The 17,632-nt window shown below is 33.8% G+C and overlaps 3 protein-coding genes across 7 annotated transcripts; 1 reads left to right on the top strand and 2 right to left on the bottom strand.

Moving 5' to 3' along the window:
• The first annotated feature begins 1,263 nt into the window (after positions 1-1,263).
• On the top strand, positions 1,264-5,264 carry LOC120072619 (protein ALTERED PHOSPHATE STARVATION RESPONSE 1). Of its 3 annotated transcripts, none has more exons than XM_039025030.1 (5): positions 1,264-2,222; positions 2,393-2,872; positions 3,003-3,211; positions 3,478-3,701; positions 4,139-5,264. In XM_039025030.1, exons 1-5 carry the CDS (start codon positions 2,021-2,023, stop codon positions 4,917-4,919), a joined length of 1,896 nt encoding a protein of 631 aa, XP_038880958.1. In that variant the 5' UTR covers positions 1,264-2,020; the 3' UTR covers positions 4,920-5,264. The 3 variants fall into 3 exon arrangements, with proteins under 3 accessions (XP_038880958.1, XP_038880956.1, XP_038880957.1); XM_039025028.1 differs by having other exon boundaries at positions 1,265-2,303; positions 2,465-2,872; XM_039025029.1 differs by having other exon boundaries at positions 1,267-2,303; positions 2,465-2,872; positions 3,006-3,211.
• Positions 5,265-5,738: 474 nt separating this feature from the next.
• On the bottom strand, positions 5,739-10,788 carry LOC120072501 (cell cycle checkpoint protein RAD17). 3 transcript variants are annotated; one of them, XM_039024871.1, is made up of 12 exons: positions 10,380-10,788; positions 9,903-9,960; positions 9,599-9,684; positions 9,486-9,533; positions 9,263-9,319; positions 8,489-8,591; positions 7,653-7,966; positions 7,200-7,548; positions 6,946-7,068; positions 6,646-6,844; positions 6,497-6,557; positions 5,739-6,114 (listed from the first exon to the last, which is right to left on the bottom strand). In XM_039024871.1, the coding sequence occupies exons 1-12, from the start codon at positions 10,578-10,580 to the stop codon at positions 5,890-5,892; spliced, it is 1,824 nt and encodes a 607-aa protein (XP_038880799.1). In that variant the 5' UTR covers positions 10,581-10,788; the 3' UTR covers positions 5,739-5,889. The 3 variants fall into 3 exon arrangements, with proteins under 3 accessions (XP_038880799.1, XP_038880800.1, XP_038880801.1); XM_039024872.1 differs by lacking the exon at positions 9,599-9,684 and having other exon boundaries at positions 9,913-9,960; XM_039024873.1 differs by lacking the exon at positions 9,599-9,684 and having other exon boundaries at positions 10,380-10,522.
• A 2,208-nt stretch (positions 10,789-12,996) lies between these two features.
• On the bottom strand, positions 12,997-14,171 carry LOC120074440 (heavy metal-associated isoprenylated plant protein 27). Its single transcript, XM_039027559.1, has 2 exons — positions 14,031-14,171; positions 12,997-13,484 (listed from the first exon to the last, which is right to left on the bottom strand). The coding sequence occupies exons 1-2, from the start codon at positions 14,121-14,123 to the stop codon at positions 13,098-13,100; spliced, it is 480 nt and encodes a 159-aa protein (XP_038883487.1). The 5' UTR covers positions 14,124-14,171; the 3' UTR covers positions 12,997-13,097.
• Between the last annotated feature and the right edge of the window lie 3,461 nt (positions 14,172-17,632).

The raw sequence follows: 17,632 nt of genomic DNA, 5'->3' as shown, positions 1-17,632 counted from the left end.
TCGAATAAGTTAGCCATGCATGCTAAAAAATCTAAGATTTCAACTTTGAATTAGGTGGTAAAACGATTTCCCAAAGGAGATATCAAAAACATTTACGCCCGTGATTTTAGCTGTTCACTATCTTGACACATTGATTGTTGATGTTATATACTTTACCTTCATCTTGTTCAACCCATACTATATGCAATTTTATCCCTAAACAGATTTCATCTTTAGAATGTTAACATAATCTTAGTAGGGACCAAAATAAACATCTTTTAAAAGTTTAGAGATTAAAACGAACATTTTTAAAAGTTTAGGGACAAAAACAGAACAAGATTTAAAGTTTAGGAACTAAAATAAGATTTAAACAATATATATATATAATACAGATATTTATATGAATAAGTGATGGTTCATTTGTTTTTATACATGTTTGGCTTATTTATCTTTTATTTGTTTTTTTTTAAAAAAAAATTTGTGGTCCACATAGTAGAATTTTGAATGACAATATTTGAATGTTCTTGCATATAGGGTTTGTTACAAAATGCTACAAAAAGAAAAAAAAAAGTATATTCTCAATATGAGTATTAAAAATCAAATTTTTCCTTTTCTTTTTTTTTTTTTCCCTCCCACCATTGGAGTTTGTGTTCTTGTAATCCGGAAAATTAGAAAAACATCAACTTAGACTCAACGAATATGGTTCGATGTTATTAGATTCTAAAATTACAAAGAAAAAAAAAGTAATTCAAAGCTAATTTTCTCGCTTCGTATCATTGTTTAAAAGGAAGAAAAAACCCAACAGAAAATATTAGATAAATGAAAATTTAAAATAGTTATAACAAAATTCCAAAATTTTAGAAATTTTTAGTTAAGTTTGCCTGTAGATTTATTTCAAGGTAAAGAGCTCAGAGATTTGAGTTTAACAAGTTAGATTTATAGAATCTATAAAATTGTGAAGTATTGTCATTTTTATTTATTTATTTTGAATTTATATTTGTGCGTGTGCGTGTATATATATATATATCTTTAATTAGAGTATTTATTTTACCTATTTGAAGTATAAAATGTTAAGAGTGCGAACAAAATCTCACATTGGTTAGATAAAAAGTGATCATGAATATATAAATTAGGACAATTATCTGTTGGTATGAGACATTTTGGAGTTAAAAGCAAAATTATTTCAATTTATTTATAAAGTAAATAAAATCATACCATTGTAGAGATATAAAAACACTTATAAGAGCAAGTGTGATTCGTGTAAAGTAAACGTACATACAGTGGATAAACCATTGGGTTTAATTGGAAATCACATACAAGTTCTCATTTTGTGTAATGAGATTATTAGGGCAAAAATGACCTGGCAATGCAGTCATGGCCTACACACAGCTCAATGACCCCTTTGGTAAAAGAGAAAAAAAAAGAAGGTAAAGGTGGAATGCCACGTGGAGCTACCATTTTGGAGGTGAGATTATACTAATAGAACCATTATTAGAAGTGTTACGTTACACCACTCGCAGTAATTTGATAGGAACAGGTAGGACGATTTCGTCTTTTCGATACGGTTATATTTATTATAAAATAATAAAATAATGACAGGCTCTCTGCCCAATGTCCCTATTGTCTCTCTGGGCTGCATCTTTAAACCTGACCAAAGTATATACTTCTAACTCCCCAACCCTTTTTCTCTTTCCTCAAACCATTTTTCTTTTTCTTTATTTTTACCATTTTTATTTATTTATTTATCTGTGAAGTGGCCAAAGCTCCAAGGTTGAAATGGGTCAATTCCGAGTCTACGAGACTCAGAAAAAAGGCACCGGCTTTGCCAGCGAGTAACAAGGAAGAAAGAGAGTAGCTTTTTTAAGCACGAGTTTGACAGTGTCCTGAACCACCACCACCACCACCAGTGGAAGATCTCCCATTTTAGCCACCGTCACGGAATGTGGAGATCGTCGGAAGATCGGAAGTAGAAAGCCGCCCGAGTTTGTTCTATTCTTGGAAAGCTGCTTTCTCATTGAGATTTTGGCCAAAGGAGCTCAAAATGGGTTGCTGTTACTCAAGATTAGAGAGAGAAGAAACTGTTTCGAGGTGCAAAGCGAGAAAGAGGTACATGAAACAGTTGGTGAAGGCAAGGCAAGCTTTTTCTGCTTCTCACAGCTTGTACATTCGTTCTCTTCGTGGCACTGGCGCCGCTCTCCGGCAGTTTTCCAATGCAGAGACCTACATTCGCCGCCCTCAGCAGCAGCAGCAGAACTACCACCACCACCTCCCGCCGGTACTTCCATCTCCGACCCCACGAACGCCGCCGCCGCCTCCACCTCCACATATCCCCATGAGTCCCTGTCTCTTATACACATCTAGATGTGTATAAGAGACAGGACCTACATTCGCCGCCCTCAGCAGCAGCAGCAGAACTACCACCACCACCTCCCGCCGGTACTTCCATCTCCGACCCCACGAACGCCGCCGCCGCCTCCACCTCCACATATCCCCATGAGTCCTAGTTCAGACACCTGGACATCGATCACGGCCTCCCCGGCACTACCTCCGCCGCCGCCGCCGCCACCATCATCCACTTGGGATTTCTGGGACCCTTTTGTGCCGTCGACATCTCGCACTGTGACCGAGGAAGAATGGGAGGCCACCACCATTGCATCGGAGGCTATGGTCACTGTAACAGGGGCAGCGAGCTCAGCACCACCGCCGTCAGTGGTGAGTGGTTTTTCAAAGGACACTTCAAGCACTGAGCTTGCTATGGTAGTGTCGAGGAACACCAAAGATCTGGTGGAGATTATTAAGGAGCTTGATGAGTACTTTCTCAAAGCTGCTGATGCTGGTGCTCAGCTCTCTTTGCTTTTGGAAGTCCCCACTTTTTCTTCTCAGAATAAAGGAGGTAAATCTAAAATACCAAAGTAGTAGAAAATCAATCAAATAACAGTTTTCTCTTCCCATTCTTCTTTATCATTCAACTCACATTCCTCAAATCATAAGCTACCTTAATAAGTTCCATATCATGTTGCTAGCAGGGCAGGGTTACAATAACGGGTGGAGCTTGAGCCCTTCGTTATGGGTGTGGGGTTCAAACACAAAATCAAATGATGCATTTGGTAAGTTAAACGGAGAAATAACACCAACAAATATGGGAAATGGATGTGCTGGGAATAGCAGCAGCCACTGCTCGACAGTGGAGAAGCTGTACGCTTGGGAGAAAAAACTGTACCAAGAAGTCAAGGTAATGCTTTCACTTTCGCATATCTCAATCAAATCTCTAGTCACATTGGTGGAATAATATGACATTTTGGTACTTTAAATAAAGTCTTCAATTTGAAATGATTCTTTTCACCTTTTTTCTTCCCTTTCTTTTACCCAATGGGGTCCAACATAACCAAACAAAGATGAAACTTTAGCATTTATCAATGTATTTGAAGGCATTGAAGAACCGAGTAGTGGAATTCTATGTACTAAAGTTTGTGAAATTATGATGAGTGGCTTTTTTAGACGGCCGAGGCTACAAGGATAGAGCATGAGAAGAAGGTGGAACAGCTGAGGAAGCTAGAGCTGAAGAGGGCTGACTATGTAAAGACTGAGAAAACTAAGAAAGAGGTTGAAAAGCTGGAGTCACAGATGATGGTTGCTTCTCAGGCCATTGAAACTACATCTGCTGAAATCGTCAAGCTAAGAGAAATCGAGCTCTATCCACAACTCCTTGAGTTTGTCAAAGGGTTAGTATCTTTCATGCTTCTGCTTTAGCCTCAACAGAAATAAGAAATCACTACTGACTGTTTTCTGATGCTTGCTTGATATTTAAGCTTTAAAGTCAGTTTCTGTGTTTGCCAGCCTTTTGTCTTCTCAGTACTGAGTAGTTCAAAAAGCCATTATTTTCCATTTCACTACTTAATTGGGATATGATTGACATTAATTGGTTGACCCAGACAACCAGTGAGAGGTCCATTTTATTCATGGTTTCATCACCTTCAACCATTGGTATTTTATCTTGTAGAGATTTCCACTGTTCATTTGTACAGTGTTGCTACCTTCTCGTATTTCAGGAAGCCTAAATGGAAAATACTAAGCATATTTTGGATGTCTTCATGGACATAAATAGTAACGTTGTCTTAACTTCTATTCTAGACACTAAGATTTGCCCTGGATTCTACAGATTGATGTGCATGTGGAGAAGTATGTACGAGTCTCATCAGGTCCAAACACACATTGTTGAACAGCTCAAATATCTAAACATCATACCATCTGCTGAGCCAACATCCGAGATTCACCGCCAATCAACTCTCCAGCTTGAGCTTGAAGTCCAGCAATGGCATGCCTCTTTTTGCAATCTAGTGAAAGCTCAACGGGATTATGTCCAATCTCTTACAGGCTGGCTCCGGCTTTGCCTTTTCCAGATAAGTGGGAACCCATTATTAAGAACAGGTCAAGATTCTAGAATTTACTCACTTTGCGAAGAATGGAATCTCGCAGTTGATAGGATTCCAGACAAAGTGGCTTCTGAAGGAATCAAGAGCTTCTTAACCGTAGTTCATGCCATTGTTGTTCAACAAGCTGAGGAATATAGGCAAAAGAAGAAGGCAGATTCTGCCTCAAAAGAGCTTGAAAAGAGAGCAATTGAGCTAAGATCACTAGAAAGCAAATATGTTTCCCATTCAATGCGAGAATGCTCGGCATCGACGAGAGGAAGAGACCCAGTTCAAGAGAAGCAAAACAAGGTGGATAATTTGAGAACAAAAGCTCGAGATGAGAAACAAAAGCATGAAAACTTAGTCAGTGTGACAAGGTCAATGACGATAAATAACTTGCAGATGAGTTTTCCCCATGTTTTCCAGGCAATGGTTGGGTTTTCCAGTGTATGTATGCACGCATACGAGGCAGTTTACAATCAAACTAAAAATCCTGACCAGCATGAAGTGAAGAGATTACTACCTTAAAAGAGATCTGATTCGAGAGGGAGCTATTCCAGCCAATTCCTGTGCATAGTGAATTCAACAAGGGGGAGTTTACTGGTAAAAAAAAAATGTGGAATCTAGGCATCGACTTCATTTATTCTGATAGAAGATTTCATATGGATAATGGAAAAGAGGATGCAAGTGGGATATTTTGCTCGCTTTTATGAAAGGGGCAGGAATTGCCGCGCCAGCTCCTCTGAAATGGTGTGGAAGTTAAAATACAGGCCTGGAGTTTTGTAGAGTTCATAGTTTTTAGACCATTATGGTCAGTATGTTGTTCTTGTAAATAGATATTTCATCACATTTTCGGAAGTTTTATTTGCTTAACGAATCATCTCATTATTATTATTGCTATATGGTCCACAGCACAGTTGGAATTCCTGTGGCATTCAAGAGGAAAGGACCCCTTGTACGGACCCGCAAAATTTTCATGCAATTCATATATTTTTAGTCAATATTTCTTGAAAAGTAAACATATAGAAAATTTTATGTTAAATTTTCGTACTCCTTTTGTTAATTGTTTGTCACGTTAACATACTTTTAAAAATAAAATAAAACCTACTTACATTAATGTAGTGTCAACTAATGTTTATAAAGATAAAATTTCTATTATGAACAAAGAGTATGGTAATCACCTATTATTAAAAGTTTTCCCGTGTATCAACAAATTTGAGTAATATGTGACCGTACCTACTCAGAAGTCAGAATGCGAAGTTTGAATAACGTCTCTGCGGAACAACTGGTGGAAGCTAATTCCCAAGGGTCAATTTTAACACCGTCTTAAATGGAAAGACAACAAGATTTTTGTAACAAAGACATAATTTGTACTCAATTTCATATTAATATTTGAATAATAAAGAGAGTTCATTACATTTTACAAAACCACATGAGGTGTGGAGCAAGACATCCAATCGTCTTGGGATTTTGCTTACAAAACGGGGGCCTATCTAATTTACCAATCTTCAATTTCCTCGTCAGAAGTATGACTTTCTCGATCTCCTGAATTCACCAAATCAAAACTTGTATTTTCTTCTGTCAATACCTGTAAATTTTCATGATCTCCGGATGCACTACTACCAAGCCACTTCAATGCAGATACGTACTCGGTGGCGACTACTGAAAAATTAGCTAAACTGATCCCACCATAAGCGATAAATCTTTGTTTTACCATCTCCTTCTGTAAAACATTGGAGAAATAAACAAAATAATGTATAACATCGGCTAAGAAAAATTCTTGGCTATTACTATAACAAGTTAAAAGTATTGTATAAAACATCTTCCCCTTCATGGCAGAATAACATGACTTAATCCATGAGAGAGGCTACCTAAGACTACGTACCTATTATCAATGCACCAGTCAGAACACTAGCTCATTGTAACATTTTTCAGTTGCTCCTCTCGAGTCTAGCGGTTAAAAACTTAAAATATAAGCTTTAAAATATTTTCTTTTATCCCATACACTTACTATAGGCCAAGCAGTGGAAATGAAAATACCCTCGAATATGCTAGCCCGGCACCTAAGTTTAATAGTAAAAGTGAAATAAAAGGTCTCAATTCACCTTATTGAACAATGAGGATCCCTCGATTTGCCAAAGCTTTGGTCTACGAATAGTATGCCACCTGCATATTCGGGACTCGAAAGAGTTGGAATTTATAAATATGTAATTATTGTTGTTTTTAAATATTCAATTAAGTTCCTAAGAACCACCTGGAAGACAACGGATGAGAATTGCCAAATAATACCCCACGGACTGCAACTGAAGCAGCAGCCAGGTGTAGAATATTTTCTGCATCATTATGTCTGGCTAGCATCCCCTCGTAAGAAGAAAGGAGCATGTCAGCATCACCTAAATACGAAGCCACAACCCATGCATCATCTACAGCTTCCTCATTCATGAAGTCGAGAACTGCAAGAAATGGGTGATAAAGTTGAAAACAGATTCAATGTTGTTTAGAAGAAGCACAACAAACTTCTACTACAGTTTTCTTTTTGAGGACAACAACATACCATTTTCATGCAGAAAATCAGCAATAGGCCTGGCTTGCCCATGTGTTTGACATAGAACCTTTTCTGGAGGATCCATATTAAGTGGCCGTCTTAATAAACTTTCTTGAACGGAAAACTCACTGTCTGCAACATAAACAAGTGACATACCATAAGAATTGATTCCTACCCAAAGCTTCACACTGATTTTTTTCTTTAGTCAAATTCCAAATTACAAGCCCTTCCATCTCAGCAAAGTATGCATTGATGAAACAGACCTAATACCAATTCGTTTATACTCTGTCGTTTGTTGTGCAAAAATTTTCCCAGGGCATGAAATAGAGAGAGAGTCTCATCACGGCCAAATTGGAAAGAGAATTGATCATCCACCACAGTAGGAGGCAGCTCTTCATCTTTTGAAGATTCTGGAGCGCTGAATGATGATGAACATATCTGACTAGGTTTCAGGCAGAATAATTGTAAAGACATGACTGCTTGTCTCACATCACCACCACTTGATTTGGCTATTGCATCAATTTGTTCAACTGCCAAATTGTACTGTTCTTGAGAGCATATTCTAGAAATTATCTTTTTAATGGAGTTATTTGTTATAGGATTGAATGCAACCTGAAAAAAATGGTAAGAATAATAACCCAATGTCAACCAGCATCATAGGTATATACTTTACTCCCAAAAGCATGATAAGCCAACAAACTTTATCAGAAAGTAACCTTACAAGCCCCAGCATTCTCAAGACAGAGCTCAATCTCTTCCAAGTACCGTGCAGTGAGGTCTGTTGTTTCAGCTTTGGCACAATCTGTTGTAATCACGATGGCTGTCGGAACTTGAGTTGATTGCACATAAAGATGCAAACAGTTCTGAAGTCTTCTAAGAGCAGCCTTCCCATTGGTCAAAGGAAGGTCATCTATTAAGAGTATGACCGGTTGTTTTGAGTCTATGGGAAAGCATGAAGGTATTACTCCATACTTCCTCATTCTCCCAATAAAGTTTTCAAACTCATCCAGTTTAGATGTGTATTGTATCCCTGATTGAAGATAAGACAGCGCCAGAAATATTTTTGCAACAATTAGAAGGAAAAAGCCTCTCATTAATAATAGAAAATTTTGTTAGATTACTCAGCATTTCGGGGCATCCCAAAACTAACTTTACCTTGCAGAAGCACTTCAGAGTAAAATACACGTGAATGTGTGTTTTATTTGTTGGATTAATTAACTACCACACATATGAAAACTAATTAGATGTTGAAAAAGAAAAAAAAAAAATCACGACTCGTTATGTTCATTAATTATAAATTTTAAAATAAAAATGATGGCACGTTTTCAAGTCATTCCAAGTGAATGTAAGAGCTTCACATGGCTTAATAGTTAAAAGGAAAAATAACATGAGAGATTTTCTTTATCTCAGAGCTATCTGTCTGTCAGTAAGTCACCAAGACATAATACAACAAGCTATCAATCTTCAAATAATTATTGGAGAGCATGTTGGACCAGTATGATATTGTATTTGATCTACTCCATAACCAAGATATATCGAGTCATTAGAATACCTGCACTCGAGTTATGCAGATGTTCTTGCCAAATCACAGGAGTAGGTGTGTCCCATTCACATAATCTGGCTCCAAGATGAGATGCTATTACATGAACAGTTGCCTACAAAAGAAGCACGTGTTATTTTAAAATTTTAAAATAAATCCTATGGCATGAACTCTGAGAGTATAGTGAGAAGAAACATTATGAATGAGGACCATGCATGCACTGACTACTTTTGCCTCATGAAAAAATGATCAAAACAACACGATGGCAGCAAGCTTATCAGTCACAATGCAACTAATATATTATTAAATTTACTTAGACTAAGAGTGTTGAAGTTAGAAGCAAAAGATTGCATACAGATATACATTATTAACCAATTAAACTTGTACCCTGTAAGATATATAATGTTTATTGAATAGATTATAGTAAGGCACGAGTGACACATAACAGCATAAATAGGCTGATCAAATACCTAGCCTACACAAGTCAGATATGGTTATCCATAAACAAAGAACTATAGTTGTTCTCATGGAATCTCAAGAACATTTTCAGGCTCAACATAATACGTTGCCCATCATAAAAAACTGGATTACCCCTTATTCAGTTACATATTTGGTAAAAAAAAGTCAGAGTTAGCCAAGATCACATGACCAAGGACATGCTATTGACATTGAATATCAGTTAGATGACAATACTAAGTTTTGAAACACAATTGGGTACGTATGCTACAAAAGAGAATTGTAAATATTAAGAGCACAAATCCAAGAAAGATCGACACAGCCACATACAGATTTCCCAACTCCAGCAGGACCAGTGATGACAAGAACATTGTTTCCATTAGCATCCTGTAAATCGAGTAAAATGATATCATCACACCCAGTAATTGAATTCAAACTATAAAAATAAGAAGAAAAAAACGTGCATATATAAAGGTGATAAAGAGAAATCATAGTTATGAATTTGTGATTTGAGAGAGAGAGAGAATAAAAGCATTCATAATAAAAGAAGTACCTTAGGCGTCCTCAACCTTTCTTCAAACCATACCTTAACTTCTTCTACCTACCATCAGATAGAAAAAACGTCAATATACATTTGAAATGGAAAAGGAAGAAAACCATAATAACCTTCTTTTTGTGTACAGCAAGCTCTTCCAATGAATGTGGCCTGTATTTATCAATCCATAATTCATTTCTGCAAATGTTTCCAGAACCTGATGCACATCAAACAATAAGCTAAACAGAGCTAGCCTAAATTAAACTCCCAGCGCTTCTAACTTAAAATATACAATCCAACGTTCAATTTCAGCTTATTCCAAGTAATTCAGTCCACGTAGAAAATATATTAACATCAGATTCTTCCATTGAAGCACACGCTTGAGTAATTTACAGAAAGAGTAAGAGAAGCTACAGCGACACAGTAATGGCATACCAGCAGATACCTTGAAGGTAGAAAATACTTGATCAAAATCTTCACAAAATAAGTTGAACTGCATTAACAAAATAAAATATCAAAATGTATAACAGCAAAGAATAGTAAACTCAACTGAAAAGCCCTATGAAAAGAGTATTTTCAGTAAGGAGACAGGGTATAAATGAGATATTTGTAGTTCAAGAAACACTGCCGAGATGAAATAGGAACATATAATAACACTGAAACAGACGAAATTTACATTGAAAAAATCAAAATCCCTCCTCAATATCAACATCTCGCTCCACATACTAACCGAGGTCGAGATAACAAGACGAAAATGCGGGTCCAACACAAATTTTTCTACAGAACAAGTGAACAACCACACACCAGATGAATTCATTTCCATCATGCGCCCATACACACTCCAGAATCTAAGACAGAAACAAGAGAGTAATGTAAAGCATGGATAAACAACGAAAGGAATTTCGCATATACCTCGTCAACATTGCGGGAATCCTTATGCAAGCAAGACCGAGAACCTAAGAGTCGAGCCTTCTTCGCTTGACGAGTGCTCTTCCGAGGAAATGGTGATTGCGACTTCGTCTTTCGATATCTGCGTCTGGAACTAGATGATCGACCACCACAGTATTCTTCATCCGACGATAGTAAAACCAAATTGTTCTCCTTCTTCGTCATCCTCCGATAGAGAATCTGAAATTTAGAAAACCATACAGAGCAGCCAAGGTAGTATCAACTCCATTGTCGAGTTCGAACTCGCGAATTGACCTTCACTGAACCGAAGTAGAGTGCGTCTAAACAAAAATTTCCGTCTTCAGGTGAAAGAATGAGGATGTTTGGTGGACCGTGCCAGAGGTTTACAAATTTACCGAGCCGATTTCGCGGGTTCGAGAAGAACGCGGGAGTTTTTATAGGGGAAATTCGAAGAACGGCGTCGCTAGGAAGCTAACGACAACACCTTGGGCTGACAAATCTTAAAGGGCCAGCCATTTCATAAGGTTTATTGGGCCTAGGCCCAACTGAGAAAAGGATAACTGAATTATAAATATAATTTGAATTTAAAAAGAGAAAATAAAAAAAGAAGGAAATATTAGTAAGAATGGAACTGCAGTGATATGTTCTGTAACAAATTCCTCTTTTGTTCTTTTTTTTCTTTTTTTTCTTTTTTGTTGGGAAATACTATAGCTTTTCTTTACTCAATAATCTAGTTTCTTTCTTTCTTTTTATTTGTTTCTTTATTTTTTAAAGAGTTTACCAAATTACAATTTAATTTTTTTTTTTTTACCGATTCTACTTCTAAAGTGTGCAACATGAACAATAGTCCAATTCGCATGGTCCTCTTATAGGTAATAATAAATTAAATTTTTAGTCACGCATTTGTTGAGTTAGAATTTTTTAAAAACAAATTCAATTGTGATGCAGATCGATTTGTAATTTGAATTGCAATGTATTTTAAAAGTAAACTCCAGAATTATTGCCATAAGATCAATATAGATTGAATTGTAATTTGAATTACAATGTATTTTAGAAGTCAACTGCAAAGTTATTGCCATAAGATCAACCAAATCAAATTAGGTTTTACAACTTTAAAGTTTACTACAAAAATATATCAAAGATATAGAATGATCCTAATAAAAGTACTAAACATAATTTAAAGTTTTGCATTTTTTTAAGAATTTGAGAGGCATCTATCCGTTTCAAGTTTGATAATATGTTTTTTGTAATTATATTAAAACAATGATAGTAATGGGCCAAATTTATATGCATTTAACTCAACTAACATGAAAAATGTATTAACAATCAATAAATTTATAATTTGGATCTTATACTAAACAATAATATAACAAGGTACATCTCATAAATGGTAAAAGATATTATTAGGAGACCATCCCAAGCCCAACAACAAATCAAGACAATAAAAGAAAATGCAAGAAGAAAGGACCAACATCACCCAATCCAAAAGAGAATAATTTCTGTTGCTGATTGGTGGTATAAAATCTTAATTAGCACAATCACTAATTGTCATCCGTAAAATACATATACAGATATTCTTTATTATATCTATGCATAAAATTACTAAGGCCATATCTGCTGTCAATATGTGAAATATATCAATTCCTCTCCTCATTGTCTCAACTTCTAAGCTTTCCTCTTTCTCATTTGCTAAGAAATGATTTTTGCAACTATACCGACATTTGTTTAAATAAATATTTTTTAAAAAAATATTGAACTAATTTGAGATAGTAGATTTCCTTTAAAAAAATATATTAAGCTAATAGATTTACAATAAAAAGTCAGATCTTACGTAGTTCAAGAGTACAATTTAATTTTTAAAAACAATTAAAATAATAGTAATTAGCATTGTTTGTAAGCTAGAACATTCTATAATTATTATATAGTTAATCATTTCATTCTACAAGGTAGAAACTATAAATATTTTTCAATTACTTGACTAAATCCTGTTTAAATAATTTTTATAATTTATTGGATGAAAGGTGGAACCTCCATACTTTTAAATATCCATTTATCGAATATTGAGATTTATTGAAATAGTTAATAAAATAATTAAGGTTAAAAATTAAGAGTAACAATTTCATCCTTAAACCTTGATTAATCAATATTCAATTTTATTTTAATCGCTATTTTATTCAATTTTATTTTAATCGCTATTTTAGAAAATTAACATTCCGATTTAATGAGATTTTTTAAATAAACAAAATGATAAATTAAATAAAAATTCAATATTTTTATAAAATATAAAATCTACATCATAAAATAATAAAAATTAACATATAATTTTGATAAATTTATTTATATTGAAGATTAAATAGTTCACATTTAAAAAATATAAAGAAGTTCACTCACATCCTGTTCATTTTAAAAGAATTTGAAACTCTATTATTTAGAACCACCATAATTAAGAGAGAACTATTTCCTCTCAAGAAAGAGAAGAACACCTTATTTAAAAATAAAGACTTAAATTATTACAAAATTAAAGATATAAGAATTAAATCATTGGAAATCAAAGTTGAAAAACTAAATGGTTAGTCTTGAGAAATTTAAAAGAGAAAAAATGATTTTGAAATTTTCCTCGAGCAATATATTACAAGTTTTTTTTCTTCTTTGGAATAATCAAATATATTACAAGTTAGAACCTTGGGGAGCAACAGTTTATTTACATGAGGTGACACTAGGTTACATTAGGGAGCAAGCATTGGGATTTTCATCGCTGAAGGCGGTGGTGTATTTAACCTCGAAGGATCCGGCACGTGCAAGCGGCGCCACGTCCGGGTTTGCCGCGACATTGCGCACGTACCCAGGTGGCGCCTTCTTGTCGTAGGCTCCAGGCGCGTAAGGGTGTTCAACGACGTCGTAGGGCACATAGGGCCAGAGCTCCGCCGTCTTCCCGGTCCGATGGCGGACACGGTGCAGAACCTTGTTGGGATCAACGTAACCCACCACCGTCAGCTTGCTCCGCTTGGGGTCCACCTCCACCTCCGTCACCCCTTTCATTCCCTCCACCGATTTCTTCACCTTCTTCTCGCACCCCTCGCAGTCCATCTTCACTTTTATCTCCACCCTCTTCAACACAATTTTTTTTAAAAAAAAAATTACTAATTAATCCAAAAATTTCAAATAAATTAGATAGATTTAGGATTAAAATTCTATTTTTTCTTCAATATTTTAATCCATATATTTTTAATAAATCTTAAATTTAAAAATCACATTTGATATATGATACAATTATATCATCAAACTTTTCATTGTAAAAATTAAGCCCAATCAAAACATTCAATGAATTTTTATCATTGTTAAAATTGGGGACCAAATTTGATTTTTAAATATTGAACTTTTAATTAGGTTACAAATTTGTTAAAATTGATTGGGACCTTATCGTATCATCCAATTTCAACTTCCACGAAACGATCAAGCGGAATTCACATAAACCAATCAAAACCAATAAATAAATAAATAAAAACTCTACCATACACACAGAAGCCTAGCAAAATTCTTTTGTATCTATCGTGTTAGTTGCTGGAGATAATTCTTTTAGATTTTTGTGTTCTGGTTTTTCTACAAGTTAGTAATCTTTACTTTTAAAACAAAGAAAAGCGTTAAAATGTATACCTGAAGTTGCTGGTTTTTCTTGAGCTTCTTACTGTCATGGCTGTGACCGTGAGAGAAGTTGCAGATGTCGGCGCAACGATCCAAGAAACCCATTACAGCAGGAACAACGAAGAGAATTATATATAATTTTTATATATCCTGTTTTTGGCTTCGAACGATATAATATTATCTGTGTCGAAACTGTAACTAAGCTAATAAACCAATATCTAATTGATTACGTGGCACAGCTGATCACACGTCATTTTCCACTTGATGGACACGTGGGTTTCTTCTTACACGTCGACAAGTTAGTGGATGACTTGTCATCAGGCACTTTGACTTTGGGGTTGTTGGTTCGAAAGTTCTGTTCTTACTGTGGGTTTGCGTTTTTAGCTTCGCTTGGGGTTCAACATAGGAGTGGAAACGGTTCGATTCGGTTCGGTTTGGTTTGGTGGTCAAATCGAATCGAATCGATTTATTGGTTCAAATTGAATGTGGTTCGGTTCGGTTTTGATATTTTTAAAAAATCCATGTTATATTCTTTTTTAATTAAAAATGGTTCGGTTCGGTTCGATTTTAAATTCGGTTTTGTTCTTTAAATTAAAAGCGGTTTGGTTTTAAATTCAATTTTACTCTTTTTTTTAATATATATATATATTAGTTAAAAACGGTTCGGTTCGATTTCAAATTCGGTTTTTGAAAGTGAAACCGAACTGAACCGAATTTTTCGGTTTCACTGGGTTTTCGATTCAGTTCAGTTCGATTTCTGCGGTTTGAATGACCACCCCTAGTTCAGCGAATTGATCAAAGATCGGCACCGAATCAAGAAAACCGTCATCTTTTTCAATTTTTTCGAATTTATATTTTCAATCATTATTAAGAGTAGTATTTAAAATGTTGATATTGATAAGAATGTTGAGGTGAAAATATCAATTGAAATATCAATAAAATATTGATATAGTATTTTTTTTTTTAAAAAAAAAAAGTCTTAAAAACAAACAAAAACTAAATTAACATCTAAATTATATGTTAGGTTTTTAAATTAGTTAGTGATATTTTGTTGTTTTGTTTTTATGTTTCGTGATCTTTTACGAAATGATTAAAATGTCGATTCACACCTTATTGTCGAATATAAATATAAATTGAAATTGCGATATATCAATATAGAATTTTAAACTAAGAGGCACATATAGATTTTAGAATTTAAATCCAAGATGATTATCAAAAAACAACCACATTAATGGGTCATTGAATAATATTTAAGGAGATAGGAGAACGATTTAAAAATAGATTCCATGTGTTTATCGATTACCATTGTAATCTTAGTATCTAAAAAGTTGTACGTAATCTATATGGAAAAGATAATATATCTCTTTTTAGTATAATAGAAATGAAAAAATACGAACCACATATGTCTTGATATTCAATACATTGTATGTAATATTTGAATTATGCTTACTTTGAGAAATTAATTTTTAAGAAATATAAGGGTAAGGATTGAATCTATGAAACGAAGAGAGTTATATGGTGGAGGTACACAACAAGTATTTGTGTATTTGTGTTGCGGTATCGACCTTGTATGTGTAGCTATACTACGGATGTACTTATTATTCGTATATATTATATATGTATATTAAATGAAGTTTATTTTTTGTTTTCAAATTGAATTTTAATATACTACAAGAAATAATTGATACAATAGCTAACGAAAAAAATTATAAAAGACCTTTCGTAGCCTTTTTCCAAGATCCTGACAGCCCATATTATTAAAAGTATAGAACTTTTTATAACCTTTTTGTAAAGCTATAATGGATCCTATAATAGAATATGGAGATATAGCATGTATATATGACTATGAAAACATTCAATAACATTAGTGATTAAAGATATCTTTAACATATAATAGTTTGCTCTCAATACTATCTTTATTATATAATAGCCTTTTCTTAATGCTTTATTTGACATGTGATAAGCTTTTTTTAAGGCTATTATATCACACACACACATATATATAGCTTTAATCTTATGTTATAACAAACAACATTAAAATTATGTCCATTTACATTACAAACACTTGTTTTAAGTTAAATAGACATATGAAATAATTCACAATGTGTTAAATACAATGACTTCCTTTCATTATTGAAATTTAGTAATCAATTTACATTAGAAACTAAAAAAAATTATTCAATAATATAAAAAATACATTAAATGTAATTTTTAACCATACAAGGTTCACAAAATACAAAATTCATCAAGTTTTGAGAATTATAGCATCATGAAATTGAGCTTTTATCACCAACATGAGCGTAGCTCAACTGACATAGTTCTTGTACCATCAACCTCGAAGTTAGATTTCTCTATATTTATTTGCAGACAGTGTATTTATGCACACAATTATTTTGACAGTGGCTACCTTTTACTTTTATACCATATTTATTTATTGTTGTATAATATAATGACTTTAAGTAACTCATTATTTTTCTTCATTAAATCTTCTTTTATTTTTCGACTATTTTGAATTTTTAGGGTAGATTTTGTATTTAAATGTTATATAATCTTTTTTGATGATCAGAGAGGGTATCTCCATAGTTTCATATAATTATCGTACATTTTAATTTAATATTTTACGTGTAGACTTTTTGGGATCAAAACTATGTTTAGACTTTTTCCAAAATTTTATTTTAAAACTACTAGACATTTATCGAGTCGAAAATCTTATGTTTGGAGTGGTTAATCGTCCAACCCCATGCCCTTCTTCTTAGGTGAAGTGAGGTTTTCAATTTCTTACTCACGGGAACCTGTTCCTATACTTGTTTATGAATACTCTACCTACTTTTATTTGTATTTTTAGGTACTCCCATTTCGCTCGCCGCTAAAAATGAAAATCGCTTTTGCTTTCTTTTCCTCGGATTATAAAGATGTTTCACCAGGTTGTCTCTTGCCTGTCCATGACTTAAGTAGCAGTTCGAAAAGGTTGACCTATTCGAGAATCTCTATATCTTCACTGATTTTCAACTACCTGAAGCATTTCGTCACGCCCTTTCTCGTCTCCGGGCCCCTATTTTTAAGAGAATCAATAAACTAATATGTTGGGCCTAACCCATATTGATCTTTGGGCCATTATTGGTAAGAACAGTACGGTCAACCCATTGGCCAAAACCACATAACCAGTTGAATTGGATGTCAAACAAAACATACATTATCTTAAATTACTAGTTCAATTGTTGAGTTTTTAGTATGGCTTTCAATCTATTCAACAAGTCTTTAAATTTCAAAAGGTATTTGAAAATATTCTTAAAACTTTTACTTTTATGTTGATTGATTTTTAAACTTTAAAAATTATCTTATAGATTTTAAAATTTTTACTTTTGATTTCTATGTATCCTCAATTTTTTTTCAATTTTATATTTAATAGATTATTGACCATATATTTTTTTAAATACTCATGTATCTACTAAACATCAAATTTTAATCTTATATCTAATAAATCAATTTTCAATTACTTTTTTGAGAAAATTTTGAATGATAAAACCTATCAAATAAAATTTGGAACTTTAAAAGCCTATTAGATACAATTTTTAAGTCTAGAGACTTATTAGTATTCGATAACTTGAAGTTTC

The sequence above is a fragment of the Benincasa hispida genome, chromosome 3 (genome assembly GCF_009727055.1).
Source record: "Benincasa hispida cultivar B227 chromosome 3, ASM972705v1, whole genome shotgun sequence".
In the NCBI taxonomy this organism is placed as follows: Eukaryota; Viridiplantae; Streptophyta; class Magnoliopsida; order Cucurbitales; family Cucurbitaceae; genus Benincasa; species Benincasa hispida.
Note: the sequence above shows the minus strand (reverse complement) of the source record. Positions and strands in the feature narration are given on the sequence as shown.

Coding starts and splice junctions, on each gene's coding strand:
- LOC120072619 (XM_039025028.1), top strand. CDS start 2,021: ATGGGTTGCTGTTACTCAAGATTAGAGAGAGAAGAAACTGTTTCGAGG. Junction 2,873..3,002: donor TTCTTCTCAGAATAAAGGAG/GTAAATCTAAAA, acceptor TCATGTTGCTAG/CAGGGCAGGGTTACAATAAC. Junction 3,212..3,477: donor AACTGTACCAAGAAGTCAAG/GTAATGCTTTCA, acceptor TGGCTTTTTTAG/ACGGCCGAGGCTACAAGGAT.
- LOC120072501 (XM_039024871.1), bottom strand. CDS start 10,580: ATGACGAAGAAGGAGAACAATTTGGTTTTACTATCGTCGGATGAAGAA. Junction 7,549..7,652: donor AGAATGCTGGGGCTTGTAAG/GTTACTTTCTGA, acceptor CATTTTTTTCAG/GTTGCATTCAATCCTATAAC. Junction 6,845..6,945: donor TGATTTTCTGCATGAAAATG/GTATGTTGTTGT, acceptor CATTTCTTGCAG/TTCTCGACTTCATGAATGAG.
- LOC120074440 (XM_039027559.1), bottom strand. CDS start 14,123: ATGGGTTTCTTGGATCGTTGCGCCGACATCTGCAACTTCTCTCACGGT. Junction 13,485..14,030: donor AGAAAAACCAGCAACTTCAG/GTATACATTTTA, acceptor ATTGTGTTGAAG/AGGGTGGAGATAAAAGTGAA.